The 13,438-nt window shown below is 43.5% G+C and overlaps 1 protein-coding gene and 1 pseudogene across 1 annotated transcript in view; one reads left to right on the forward strand and one right to left on the reverse strand.

Moving 5' to 3' along the window:
• Positions 1 to 9,912, forward strand: part of LOC147629688 (cytochrome b-c1 complex subunit Rieske-4, mitochondrial-like) — a 60,126-nt gene extending 50,214 nt beyond the window's left edge. Inside the window, exon 3 of the mRNA XM_086811231.1 lies at positions 8,829 to 9,912. Coding sequence (XP_086667357.1) covers positions 8,829 to 9,451 — 623 coding nt within the window. The 3' untranslated portion in view covers positions 9,452 to 9,912. The remainder of the gene's footprint in view (positions 1 to 8,828) is intronic.
• Positions 9,913 to 10,268: 356 nt separating this feature from the next.
• On the reverse strand, positions 10,269 to 12,513 carry LOC147629691 (elongation factor 2 pseudogene; annotated as a pseudogene).
• Between the last annotated feature and the right edge of the window lie 925 nt (positions 12,514 to 13,438).

Here is a 13,438-nt window from a genome sequence, read left to right on the forward strand (position 1 = left end):
GTGATAAGAAATAGAAACAGCTGACACTTGTGGTTTGCGAGACAATGCATCTGCAACCACATTCTTCTTGCCTTCCACATGCACTATCTGAAAATGGAACATTGACAGAAAATTTGCTCAACGCATGTGTTTCTCTGATAACTTTGCCTGTGTGAGAAAGTATCTGAGCGTCTGATGATCCGTTTGCACAACAAAATCAGCACCAAGCAAATAGTGTTTCCAACTAGTAAGTGCATGGATCACAGCTAGCAGCTCTTTCTCATAAATCTGATAGTTCTTCTCAGTGTGAGAGAGTATTCTGCTCTCATATGCCACGACTTGGCCATTCTGCATCAAGACAGCACCAATGCTGTTGCCACATGCATCACACTGCACAACAAATGATTTAGACAAATCTGGCAATGTCAACACAGGATCTGTAGTCATTTTCTGTTTCAGGCATCTAAATGCTGATTTCTCTTTCTCTGTCCATTGCCATTTAATGGCCTTCTTTTCAAGCGCATGTAACGGTGAAGCAATCTCTGCAAAATGCCTTACAAATCTGCGGTAGTAAGAGCATAGGCCAAGAAAACTGCGAACATCATGCACAGTCTGTAAATCTGGCCATGAAACGATTGCTTCAATCTTAGCAGGATCCATTGTGACACCATCCTTTGATACAATGTGCCCAAGGAAGTGAATTTCTTCCAAAAAGAATTCACTCTTCTTGCCATTAATGAGCAATCTGTTGTGTTTCAGCTCATTAAAGACTGCTGTCAGATGGTCTCTGTGCTCCTCTTCACTCTTTGAATAGACTATCATGTCATCAAAGAATGTGCCCACAAAGTTTCTGTAAGGGCGGAAAATTCTATCCATCATTCTGTTAAATGTGGCAGGAGCATTTGTCAATCCAAAAGGCATGACTAAGAACTCATAGAGACCAAATGTAGTGCGAAATGCGGTTTTGTGCACATCCTCGGGTCTGATTCTAATCTGATGATACCCACTCTTCAAATCTATCCTGCTAAACATTTCTGCTCCTTGCAAACGGTCAAGAATATCATCTATGCGCGGAATCGGAAATCTATTCTTGATCGTGTTCTTGTTCAAGGCTCTGTAGTCAATACACATTCGCCATGAACCGTCTTTCTTTTGTACTAGTAACACAGGTGAACAAAACGGGGAACTACTGGGCTGAATTAGTCCCTTCTCTAACAGCTCATTAACCTCTGTCATAATCTCTTTCTGCTGGGCTGCACTAACCCTTTACGGTGGCCTATTGGGCGGACTAGACCCTGGAATAAGATCTATGGCATGATCCTCTGGCCTCTCAGGAGGTAACTCTCCTGGTAAAGACTCTGAAAAGCAGTCTCTGAACGTATCCAAGAAAGCTTTTCTACCTTCGTCTAGTGTAGACAAATCAGTTTCAACTTCATTCACTTGCTTTGCAAAAACCAAGTACGCAGAAAGATGATTTTTCATTACTGAAGTTATAGCAGAAGCAGAAATGACTGGGACAGACTCTCCTTTCAGCTTCACATCCAAAACATGGGTCTTGTTCCTATGTACAATTGTGATTTTCCGGTTGAAAGCATCCAACACTGCATGTTTCCTATGACACCATGGAATTCCCAACAAGACATCACATCCTTCCAAGGGCATGATAAGAAACTCCTCTGTGTCCACATAACTCTGTATATGCATGCGAAGTTTGCCAAGTATAGGAGTGACAGGAAATGAATGCCCAGGGCATGCCAAATCAGCCTGTCCAACTGGTCCCATCTCTTCAGCACGAATTCCCAACTTGGCTGCCAATGCCGGTGAAATAAAGTTGGCTCGAGCACCAGGGTCAAAGAAAATCAGCACTGTAGCATCTCTGATTTTACCCCATGCTCTGCACAATTCTGTAGCATTATCACATGGCTGGTCACCAACCATGTCAGGTACCAATCCTGCACTCGGCATTGTCTTCTTCTTGAGTGGCCCTTCTTTATCCTCGCCATCTTTTGCTGGCTGTTGTGGGCATTTTGCAGCCATATGTCCTTTCTGTTCACAGATGAAACATTTCCCAGCTTGCATCAATGCCTTTCTCTCTTCAAATGACTTGCCATATAGTGGCCTCTTCTGTCCTTTGCCTTGACCAACACTTTTCTGAGGTTGTGGCTGCCAAGTCTTCTTCTCAAATGGCTTCTTTCTATAGAATGGTCTAGGTGGGAAATCCCTCTTCACAAGTGGTTCCTGTTTGCCTTGAGGTTCCTTGTTCACTGTGTTCTTAAAACCACGTGAAGCTCCCTGTAGCAATGCATTAGCCATGTTTGCATTCTCAATGAGCTGAGTCATATTAGAAACATTGGTATTAATGCAATAATCCCTGATTTCTTTGGGCAAACCACAGCAATACTTCTCTATTTGCTCTGACAATGGCACTGTCCTGTAGGAAGTTACTGGCAAGAGTGCATCCCAAAACTTCTTATTATACTCTTCCAAATTTACACAGTTGGCTGCATCAAGTTTGTGCCATGCTGTCATAACATCCACTTCAAAAGTATTTGTAAGCCAGGCAAAAGAGAACTGTTGTTTAAACTGAACCCATGAAGCAGGTGCTTGTCCTTGCATCAACAGTGAGGTCCACCACTGCAATGCATTACCTTTCAAGAAAGTAGCAGCCTTTCGCACCTTAGAAGACTCTGTAAAGTTACCCCCAGTGTATGCTGCATCAAACTGCTGAATAAAAGTCAGCGCTTTCAATTTGTCTTGCATCCCACTGAAAGTCTCAAACTTTACTGCTTGACCTCCTTCTTTGTAATCCTTTTGCACCTTTTCTGCATCAGTCCTTACTGCTCTTTGTCCACTAGGTTGAGAAAATTCAGCCACACTGACAGGTGCTGTGGGCCCCAAAACTGGACTAAAATAAGTTTGAAATCCGGGCTGCACACCTATATTGGCATAAAGAGGGTTCACAGCTTCCATAGGCATCATTCCTGGTGACCCTCTTGACATCAATCCTGGCAAAACTGTGGGCGGTCTAGCCATGGCCTGGAAAACAGACCCACCACCAAAATAGCCAGGCTGGGAAGCAAGGAATGGAGGAATGGTCGGCATGACCCTTTGCACATTACTTTCCTGACCATTAAATGCATGTACCTGTGCCTGTGTAACATGCTGCACTGTATCAGCTGCCACTACTGGTGTCTGCTGTACATGCTGTGGCATCCTTGGCATTTGTTCCTGTGCCCTCTCAACTGCATGCTGAGATGATTCAGCCTGGGAATCCCCTGTCCTTGACTGTAAATACCTCTTCATCCTGGGATTCTTCACCGGCATTCGCTCTTCTCCTCAAGTACTCGCCAGTGTTGGATGAACAGCTGATGGGGCTAGGTTCATTTGGGGATTGAACAAACCTTTGAATATCCTTGTGAAGAATGCCAAGCCAGTTTCCATGGCCGAAGTAGTGTGGATGGCGAAGGATTTCGCCAAGGCCTTTGATGTCAAGGTCCCGCCAAAGCCAGCACCATCATCTTTTAAAAGATTTCTAGCTCTGAAAGGTGATTCCAACTTTGCACCACCTAAGAGACAACAAGATCAATCTCAGGATATGGGAAGTTCCAGAATGGAAGAAAAGTCCTTTTGCCACCAGAACTCAATCCCCTTGAATTTAACTTCAGAAGTTCCACCCTTTAACAAAGAAGTGAAATGCTATATACATCAAGGATTTGGACATCGCAGTATGGATTGCCTAACTCCTTTTGGATGAAGGTTTACGGGGCAGGGAAGTTAGGGACCAAATGTGGATGGAATGAATGTGATGTGATGTGGATGGATGTGAACGAGATGTGAATAAATATGGGATGTGAATGGTTGTGATGGATGTGAATGGATGTGATGAGATGTGAGTGGATGTCGTGAGATGTGGTGAGATGTGAATGTGATGTAATGAGATGTGAATGGATGTGATATGATGTGGATCCAGTTAGATATGAATGGATGAGATATGATGTGGATGGATGAAATGTGATGTGGATGGATGAGATGTGATATGGATATGTTGTAACGTGATGTGATGAGGATAGATGTGGATAGATATGATGAGATGTAATATGATGTGATTGGATGAGAATTGATGAAGGACAATGGGAATACATACGACTGGATGTGGAATAAGCAATGTGAATAATTATAGAAGAATGTGGAATAACGAGAAATGATGTGGAACAATGGGGAAAGATGAGAGTTCGTTAGAAACTGTATTTATGACCTATTTTTAAATGACTATTTTATGTCAAGAATACTGGGGGAAGCATTTCAACCATCTTGTGAATGAGGTCGTGGAAACCTAAGTGATAAAGTTGCAACAGCTAATGGAGAGTCAAGGGAGGACGTCTCACGTAGCAAGGTCGGCCAAGGTCTTGACCAGTCTCGGCTCTATTAAAATGGTGAGCTTCCGGTACGGTGGATGAGGGACCAAGGAAGCGGCCTATGAGTGAAGCGCTAGGTGACCTATGAAGGAGCCTAGAGGGTGCTAACCATACGGTGCTCGGGCTTTGGGTCACCAAAGATACCCACGTGTGCATCAGGGAAGAAAATGGAATAAGGAGTTAGAGTAGTTTTCTGAACTTGGGCATGGATCTGGTTTATTGGCCTTGCTGGTCCTCAACGGATGAGTCCATGGCTCTTTTATATGGATCTGTTGGTTGATCTTGCTGATCTTTAATGGAGAGTCCATTTGGATTTTCTTATGTGATTATATTTTCGGGTACTATACATCCATACATCCATTTTCACATCCACATTCATACATCCACATCCATACATCCATTTGCACATTCAAAGGTACCAACCATGCTCAGGAGCTGCGCATGAAATAAATCCTCTTGTTCCTATTCTTCCTCTAACAAGGCTGGCTGTACTACTGGCTCCATCCGAGTAGAGGCTGACACCTGGGCACCTGTCACCTCTATATGCTGTCTGCGAGTAGAAGAGGAACTCTCTTCGGCAGGGAGCTTGCCTTTCCCTTTGTCTGTCATACTGTCAACTGAAAGTTTAAGGGAACCTGTATCCAAAGAAAGAGACCGTACTCTTTCTCACCTGTAATCAGTTGTACCTCACTATGTGTGTCTCCTGTTCACCCAATCCAATCCGTGTCCGGGCTCTTGCAGGAAAGAGGACCCTGTCTCGGCAACGGAACCATAGAACCGGTCTATGGACACATAAAGCGGTAGTTCATTCACAATAACCTGGACTTACTGAGACACACATTCACAGAATCCTCGCTCCCTCGCTCAACAACACATTGGCCCCGAAGTCCGGCGCCCCTTGCGGTATTTCTTTATTGTTAAAAGGTTGGAAATTACAAAGCACAAGTGCAACAAAGCACTCTACTTGCATCGGCTGAATTTTACAAATTCTGGGAGAAATTTGCCAACATAACTGCACTAAAACTGTTCCATAACATCTCAGAATGAGTCCCAACTGACAGGCACACTTCCATAGGCATCAAGCTTCCCAATGGAGTCCAAAACATCACAATTCAGCTTGCTGTAATTTTCTGCACAGGCCTGTTTTCAGCTCTGTTTTCAGCCCAAAATAACCCTTGTACTGTCCTGGAGGACTTTAGCAAAGTCCTACTGCATTTTGGCATCAACCGGGCAACATAACAGCCCAAAAACAGCACCTAAACAGTGCTGAAACAGCATTGTTTTGAAGAGGTTATTACCCTCTTCTGTGCCTGCTTTGGTGTAGGAACCAACTACACCTGTTCCTGTTCAAGGAGGCAACTAGCCTTTGCATATAAGCATGAAATTCGCACAATTGTACCTGATTTTATCTGATGAAAGCATTTCCATAGTCTGCAAGAGAGAGAAAGAGAGAAAGAGGTTGTGGGGAGCAAGCTCAACCCTCAATTCATGAGTTGTAGGGCAAGGGAGTGCACCACAAATGCTGGTTTTCCTGCAACAAAACCACACGATGGCTGCAAATGAGCCTCCTCTTCCCAAATTCCCACGCTTCCCTCTTCTCTATGAGGAAAATGCACCAAAATTTGACACTTGGCACATTTTTAAGCCTTTTCCACATGCAATCTTCCAGGCTAAAAATCTCCTGACTGGTTCACATTCTCACAACAGTCCTTTGTCAGCTTTTGGTCCCCTTGACATTCCGCACAAACTGACGCGAACACTTTTCAATTCCGACACTGCCAAAAATAGCAGTTCCCTAGATTTTAGGGATGATGTCATCTGCATTCCTTCTGGTCTCCTGACCATCTTTGACCACTATGGTCACTTCAAAATTTGCTTAGAATTCAAAATACATTCACATTTCGGTGGCGGCCACTTACTAGTGTAAACTGGCCTATACCCTCATTCAGTGGCCATGTCCTGGACACTGTCATTCATCTTTCAGTGCCCATGTCCTAGACACTGTCATTCATCTTTCAGTGCAGGTCTCAGGCTTAGCCAACCATTGGTCCAAAGTCCCACTGGCTGACCCATTCTGACATTGCAATGGCCCAAGCCCTTCCAAGAGATCCCGGGGGAAAGCAACAGCAACCAAAGAGAAAGAAAAGAAAAATATATATATATATTTATAAAGAAATGTAAATAAGGAAAACAACTGCAAAAAGTTTCACCTCCTGGTGACAGGTTGACCAGCAGTAGCCGGCCAATAGTTCACAGTTCACCAACCCTACATTAGGTTGAGTGTCCAACTTGCAGTTTGAGGCCTACGTAACTATGGGCAAGGGCCATTTTTAGGTATCTAAACATCGGATCTGCATAGTCCAAGCTAGGAGCAGCATCAGCAGCGAGTCTTGGTCGGTAGAAAGGAGTTCTCAAGGAGCAAGATTGAGGCTTGAAACATTAGGACAAGTCACCTTTTCCGGATCGAGCTTAGCGCACATAGGAAAGGGCTCAAATCGCAGTATGGATTAGACTTTTAGGATTGTATATAATGATCTTTTGGCAGTATACTACAGTTGAGGTCTAATCTTGCCTTGCCTTGTGTATTTACAACATATTGTGATTAGCGTTAATTATCATCCAATCAAAGTTTTAAATTTTAATTAGCAATAGTCAAGCATGCTTCTACATGCATGCTATTCCTACTTGGGCCCTTGGCCTTGGGATGTTTAGGCAGCTCGGATTTTGGTTCAATCATGTTCACACTACACTCAAAACCCGAGTAAAAATAATACGTAGGATGGACAACTTTTGAGTTGGACATCTCTTCATCAATGAAGTGTGGGCTGTCCCAAACAGTGGCCATATGTGTGTAGGCAGCCCACCACATGTTTGGACACGCAAGGGGGGACACTCGTCAAGAGGCTACCCAATCACTTTCTTTCCTCTCCTAGTGACTTCCACACATGCAATTTTGAGCTCATTTTGATGGGTCGTATGACCTGTGTGTGCAGGCCCACACAGTACGGATCTGTACAATCCATCTAATATGGATTAGGGTTTCTATACTGGTTGGCTAGGTGCTTGGGTATAGGGATATAGAGAGTGTGGTGGTTGCAACTACCAGGTACCTGTTGCCAAGTGGTGGGCACTCACCCACACTTGGTAGGCTTACCGTAAGTGGGTGGGGGTGCTCATAAGGGTGCCAACACACACCTCAAGCCGAAAAAGAGGCTGGCCGCTTAATAAAAATGCCCACCCACTTATTAATGAGTGTGAACCCTACAAAGGTTATAACATTACATTATAAAATGAACGAAGTGTAGAGGATACTTACCACCTGTTCACATGCCACAAATCTCATCAGAAAACATGGCATTCACACGGTTCAAGAGCGAGTGTCCCCTACCCATGAACTAGACTTACAAACCAGCCAGGCAAACTTAGACAGTTCACAGGAAAACATTTTCCAAGCTTGCAAACTTGAGTGCAATGCAACATTGCTATGGACAATCTCTGTTCACGAAGCTTGTATTCACATAAGCATTTCCGGGCACAAACAGGTCCACCGGAAAGCCAAGTCCAGGACCCAAGATCTAGGTGTGAACCACACTCCGGACCATTGGTACCAAAGAGATACGCAACTCAATGCTGAAAGCATGACCATTTGGTGGCCAAATGGTGACAGGAGATACTGGTTTCAGGGCATGTCTTTTTCCATAGTTTAAGAGGGAAATTTGAAAGGAGTCATAGGACTTGTTGGAGCTGAAGGAATATTCTTTGCAGCCTCCAGGTGATTAACTTAGCAGATTATCATGGCTAGGACTTGGTTTTATTGCTAGATGAAGACACCACAGTTGGTGAATGATGGAGGTTATGAGGAGGTGCTGGTTTGAGAGCATTTATTTTTTTGTTAACTAGGACTTGGTTTTATTGCTAGATGAAGACACCACAGTTGGTAAATGATGGAGGTTATGAGGAGGTGCTGGTTTGAGAGCATTTATTTTTTTGTTAGTTTAGGAGGGGAATCTGAAAGGAGTTACAGGACTTGTTGAAGCTCAAGGAATATTCTTTAATGTTGGAAGCTTGGTTAGGAGAACCAGTTTACTCGTGAGTCACCCCCTTGCCGTGAGGTTATGAGGAGGCTACCCATCAGATGCCAGCTGTGGAGTGTGTGATGTGCATCAACTATCAGTTTGTTCCCAGATCTATTGTTTGTCATGTGAGTAATACTGAATTGGGGTGTGCTATAGAGCAGGATGAAGGTGGGCAGCCTTTGCCAAAGGTGGCTGGGGAATTTTTTTTGATTAATGTTGAGGGTGTTGCTGAAAGAATGCAAGGTCTTAATTTCTATGATAAGAAATTAAGTTTCTATGAAACTTCTCAATGGAGTCTGGTTTTACTGTCAATTTTTATGTTATGGTTAGTTCTAAACTTTGTGCTCATTTTGTGCAGCTTTTTCCAGTGAGGTTGTGACACAGACCTCAGAACCAGCAACTGTAGCTGCATTGAAAACCCCAGATTCAAACATTTTGTATGACGAGTCTGTTCATGAGCGATGTCCTCCAGGCGACCCAAGCAAGCAGGCCTTCACGTATTTTGTCATGACAGGTGGAAGATTCATCTATGCTTCTATGATCCGCTTGGCAATCCTTAAGTTTATCCTGAGTATGTCAGCAAGCAAGGATGTTTTGGCTCTTGCCTCATTAGAGGTTGACCTCACCAACATAGCACCAGGCTCAACTGTCACCGTGAAATGGCGAGGCAAGCCCGTTTTCATCCGTCACCGCACTGAGGAAGACATCAAATCAGCAAATAGTGTGGCAATAAATGAGCTGCGGGACCCGCAGTCGGACTCGGAGAGAGTCATTAACCCAGAATGGCTCGTGGTGGTTGGTGTTTGTACTCACCTTGGGTGTGTCCCATTGCCGAATGCTGGAGATTATGGGGGTTGGTTTTGCCCCTGTCATGGTTCTCACTATGATATCTCTGGCCGTGTACGGAAGGGGCCTGCTCCTTACAATCTTGAGGTACCAACATATAAGTTCTTAGAGGAGCAGAAGCTACTGGTTGGTTGAGTTTGCTTACTCTTAAGGGCAGAGTTCTGGTTATTTGAAAGGTATTCTTTTGATGCATCTGGTTCTAAAGCATTCCTGTGTCTGGCTTTTCTACTGCCAGTCGGCCTGAATGGACCAATATGAGAGTAGAGAGGCTATTTACTGTCTACCAGCAAAAGTGACATTGCAGTTCAATAAGTTGCATCGTTGCAAGTCTTTTTAGTGTATGCGAAGACCTATTTACTGTCTACCAGCAAAAGTGACATTGCAGTTCAATCTTTTTAGTCTTTTGAGTGTAGAAAGGCTATTTACTGTCTACCAGCAAAGTGACATTGCAGTTCAATAAGTTGCAGCATTGCAAGAGTGTATGCGAAGAGCTCTTTACAAAGGGCACTTTTCATACCGTTTTTAAAAATTACTGAGTGCGAAAGCTTTTAATTTTCTTTGTGGAGCCTTCAGTTTATCTAACTTGGACTCTTTTACAAGCTTGTGTATCGGCTTTTCAATGTTGGCGAAGAATCTGAAACCCATTATGATCTCGATTGATTTCACTCCCAGTTGCCTGCTGACTAGGCTAATCATCCTCAAGTACGCTTCCTGGATTCGCAGGCTTAATGCCAGATCTTGTTCAAGTGACACACCCAGACACAGATACTTATGTAAGTCCGTCAATTTCACGGTTTGGGACAGATCATAAGCCTGGCATGTGAGCATTTAAGCATACTGTGCCTCAGTATTAATTCAGCCATTATCTGGGATGAAGCCATTGGTCTGTCTTTGAAGGAATTTTGATTAAGACAAGGTAATGACGGGCCATCTGAACCCCCCACCTGCTACTGAGATGAGTCATGTCTTTGTGCCTTCCAATATTTGTCTCGTGTGCGCTGTTCAGCCTAGTTTGTTGACAAATGATGCATTACTTCTCCTGCACAATCTTTCTAGGTTTTTTAAATGGGGCACCTCCTATATAAGTACTTGCTGAGTATGGGAGGTTGATCCTTGATCAAGTGATGTGGCGATAGATGTCTGTTGGCTTGTTTGAATCAGGGTTTTGTGTTTTACTTGAACCATTGCTCGATAATTGGATTGGTGCTGCAACTTGTTTTGAATCAGGAGTGTGACGTATTTGAACCAATGGTTTTTTCATGTATATATATAACAGCGCCATAAAGCATGCTTAGAAGCTAGTTAATGATTTATCGACTGTGAGCCAGCTCATTTTCAAATGTGTTAATTTCCTTAGGAGAAGGGCCCTTATTGGTCAAGCATAACTGCTATCTTGGGAAAGCAAGGTCAAGGGAGGTTGGATTCTTATTGAGAGCCTACACAGTAAATTATTGTTTCTTTCTACCATGAAGTGCAGATGAGTACATTGAGGCTTATGGCTGCCACACACCATGTTTAGGTTGGCTTTGTTCATAGAACATGCTAACCTTTCGTTGTGGAGTGGCCTATGCGCATCAGGTCAGTTCAGCTATGGTGAGCTCGTTTCTACTCAGACCCAGTATATTTGGAGTGTTCAGATCTCAATTTGCTGGAGACTTACTCATGACAGTGTGGTTGGACTTTTCAAGCATAGTTTACCTTAGTAAAGGACCCCACAGGATCAGAAATGACAGTCTCTGTACCGCCCAGAAAACCTTCGTGCAGACCTTTTTAGCAGATATCCAAGTGAAGCTCTCCAGCGCCCGCAATGATACGTTCTTCAGACTGCACATGCAACCACAGGATCTGACTTTGCCAATGGTTTCAGTCCCTCCACAAGTTTTGGAGGATCAGAAGCAACCTTGCACTGTACAGCAACATGGAAAACAGGTGGAACTGAAAGCTTCAATGCATGAATGGGATGAGCATCCACTTCTTTTTCATCTGATCAGAGCTGCATTTTTTGTAATGCACTCAAGCCCAACCATGCCTACCCTGTTGAACACTTTTCGGTACGTAGCTTTCTTTTGCTCAGGTACATAATTACGTCCCATGATTTTCATGTTGGTACCACTTGACACCACCTTCCCAAAAAAATACACGAACAAGTTCAAAAAAGTGGCCCTTATCAGATGCTGGATTCCTGACTTTAATCACGAGAGGTCCTTCAGGATCAGAGTTTCTAATAGCAGTTGCATATTGATGATCAAGTGGCCCTCAATACAGTTTCTCAACATGATGCTTTTGGGCCTTGGTTGGAGAAGGCAGATGAAACACCATTATCTCCTGCAGGGCATCACGAGCTAGTAGCCATGTCTGCATGACGTGCTTCATCAAGGCTTTGCTGCTCGATTCCGTGCCCTCAATTTTCTGAGTGACATTGAGTTTCTACCAGGATGACATTGGCATACTCAATGACTCTGCAAAGTTTGATATGCCGCTTCCTTCACCTTCGTTCGACGTGAAGCTCAAGAAAGCAGCGATCCATTTTGTTAACAGTCAGCATAGGGTTGATCCTCTCACCCAGAGTGTGCCAAAAGACCGACTCTATACTCCTTTGTCACAATCTACCACAACCAGTGCACTATCTGTAATCCTCACGCAGCAGTCACTTCAGAAGAAAATCAACGTCCTGGAGAATATATGAGTTTTATAAGATACTCATTGCGATCGTTCTCACCCTTAAAATCTTTGAAAGAGGCTTCTGTCATCTCATACAAAACAGAGATGCCAATGGACTTGACAGTGATACCACGCTTTGCCTCATCTTGACAGGTATTAGTGCGGCTAACATCTTTCGCGACTTCCTGTTCTATAATGCCAATAGCAGTCACTAGAGGGTCTGTCAAGGTAGATTTACCGTGATCCACATGAGCAATCACAAACATATTCCTAATGTTATGCTTCTTGTCCTTAATAATGCGCCTAAACTCATCGATGGTAAACTTCACCATCTTAGCTAGCCTGATATAAAACTCAAAAAGTAGAGCTTAATCTTTGTTGGATAGCTTGCACGAAGTTGAAGATGGTCGCCAGCGGTCTTCCTCCCTCTCCCTCTAAAATAACAGATTTTTAGATGGCACAATTGATTCGTGGAAGAGAGCGTTTTGAGTACGCAACGAGGCTTGCAGACGACATAGCCTTGATTGCATAACAAGCGCAAATCAACGACCATAGTAAGGAGCGAGACAAATGATTAGCCATGACATGTTTTTTTCCAAGTCTCACAACAACAGTGAAATCAAACTCAAGAAGAATCAACAACCATCGTGTGATTCTTCCTGTGGAGCATGGTTTGTTCACCAGATACAACAATGCTTGATGATCCACATAGAAAACAAACTTGGTGGCAAGAAGGTAATAACGAAATTTCTTTACTGTATATATCATTGCCAACCCTTCTCGTTCCGTAGTGGTGTAGTTCATTTCAGCATCGTTCAACTGGCCACTGGCGAAGCTAATGGGGTAGTCTAGTTTATGTTCTCCAGGTTGAGTAGTACACACCCAATAGTAAAGTTTGATGCATCAATATGCACATGGAAGATTAAATCCCACTTAGGCATTCGCAAGATTGGAGCACTCGTCCCAGGGCCTTCTTTAATAACTCATATGCACGGTCACAATCTTCGGTCCAAATAAACTCGATGAGAATCTTGTACAATGGTCGAGCTATTTCAGCGAAGAATAAAATAAACCTTCGATAATAACCAACATGGCCCATAAGCGTTGGACTCCCTTATAGTTGGTGGGTGGGGGCAATTCCAGAATGACCTTGATTTTACTTTCGTCGGTGGAAATCCCATTTTTGGACACCATATGTCCGAGAATAACTCCGTGTTTAACCCATAATTGGCATTTGAAAGGATTCAATGAGATGCGATATAATCTACACCTTTCAAATGCTTTTCGTAAACACATCAAGTGCTCGTCCCAAGAGGAATGAACACAAAGATCATCTAAGAAGGCTTCACAAAAGTCCCTTAGATAAAGGCTGTGTTTATCAATCGTTGGAATGTTGCAGGTGCATTGATTAAGCCAAAGGCCATGACGCGAAAGCTATTTTAGCTTGGTCCTCTACTGCAA

Source organism: Cibotium barometz, chromosome 17 (assembly GCF_041138505.1).
Source record: "Cibotium barometz isolate CiBa-2024 chromosome 17, ASM4113850v1, whole genome shotgun sequence".
NCBI classification, from domain to species: Eukaryota; Viridiplantae; Streptophyta; class Polypodiopsida; order Cyatheales; family Cibotiaceae; genus Cibotium; species Cibotium barometz.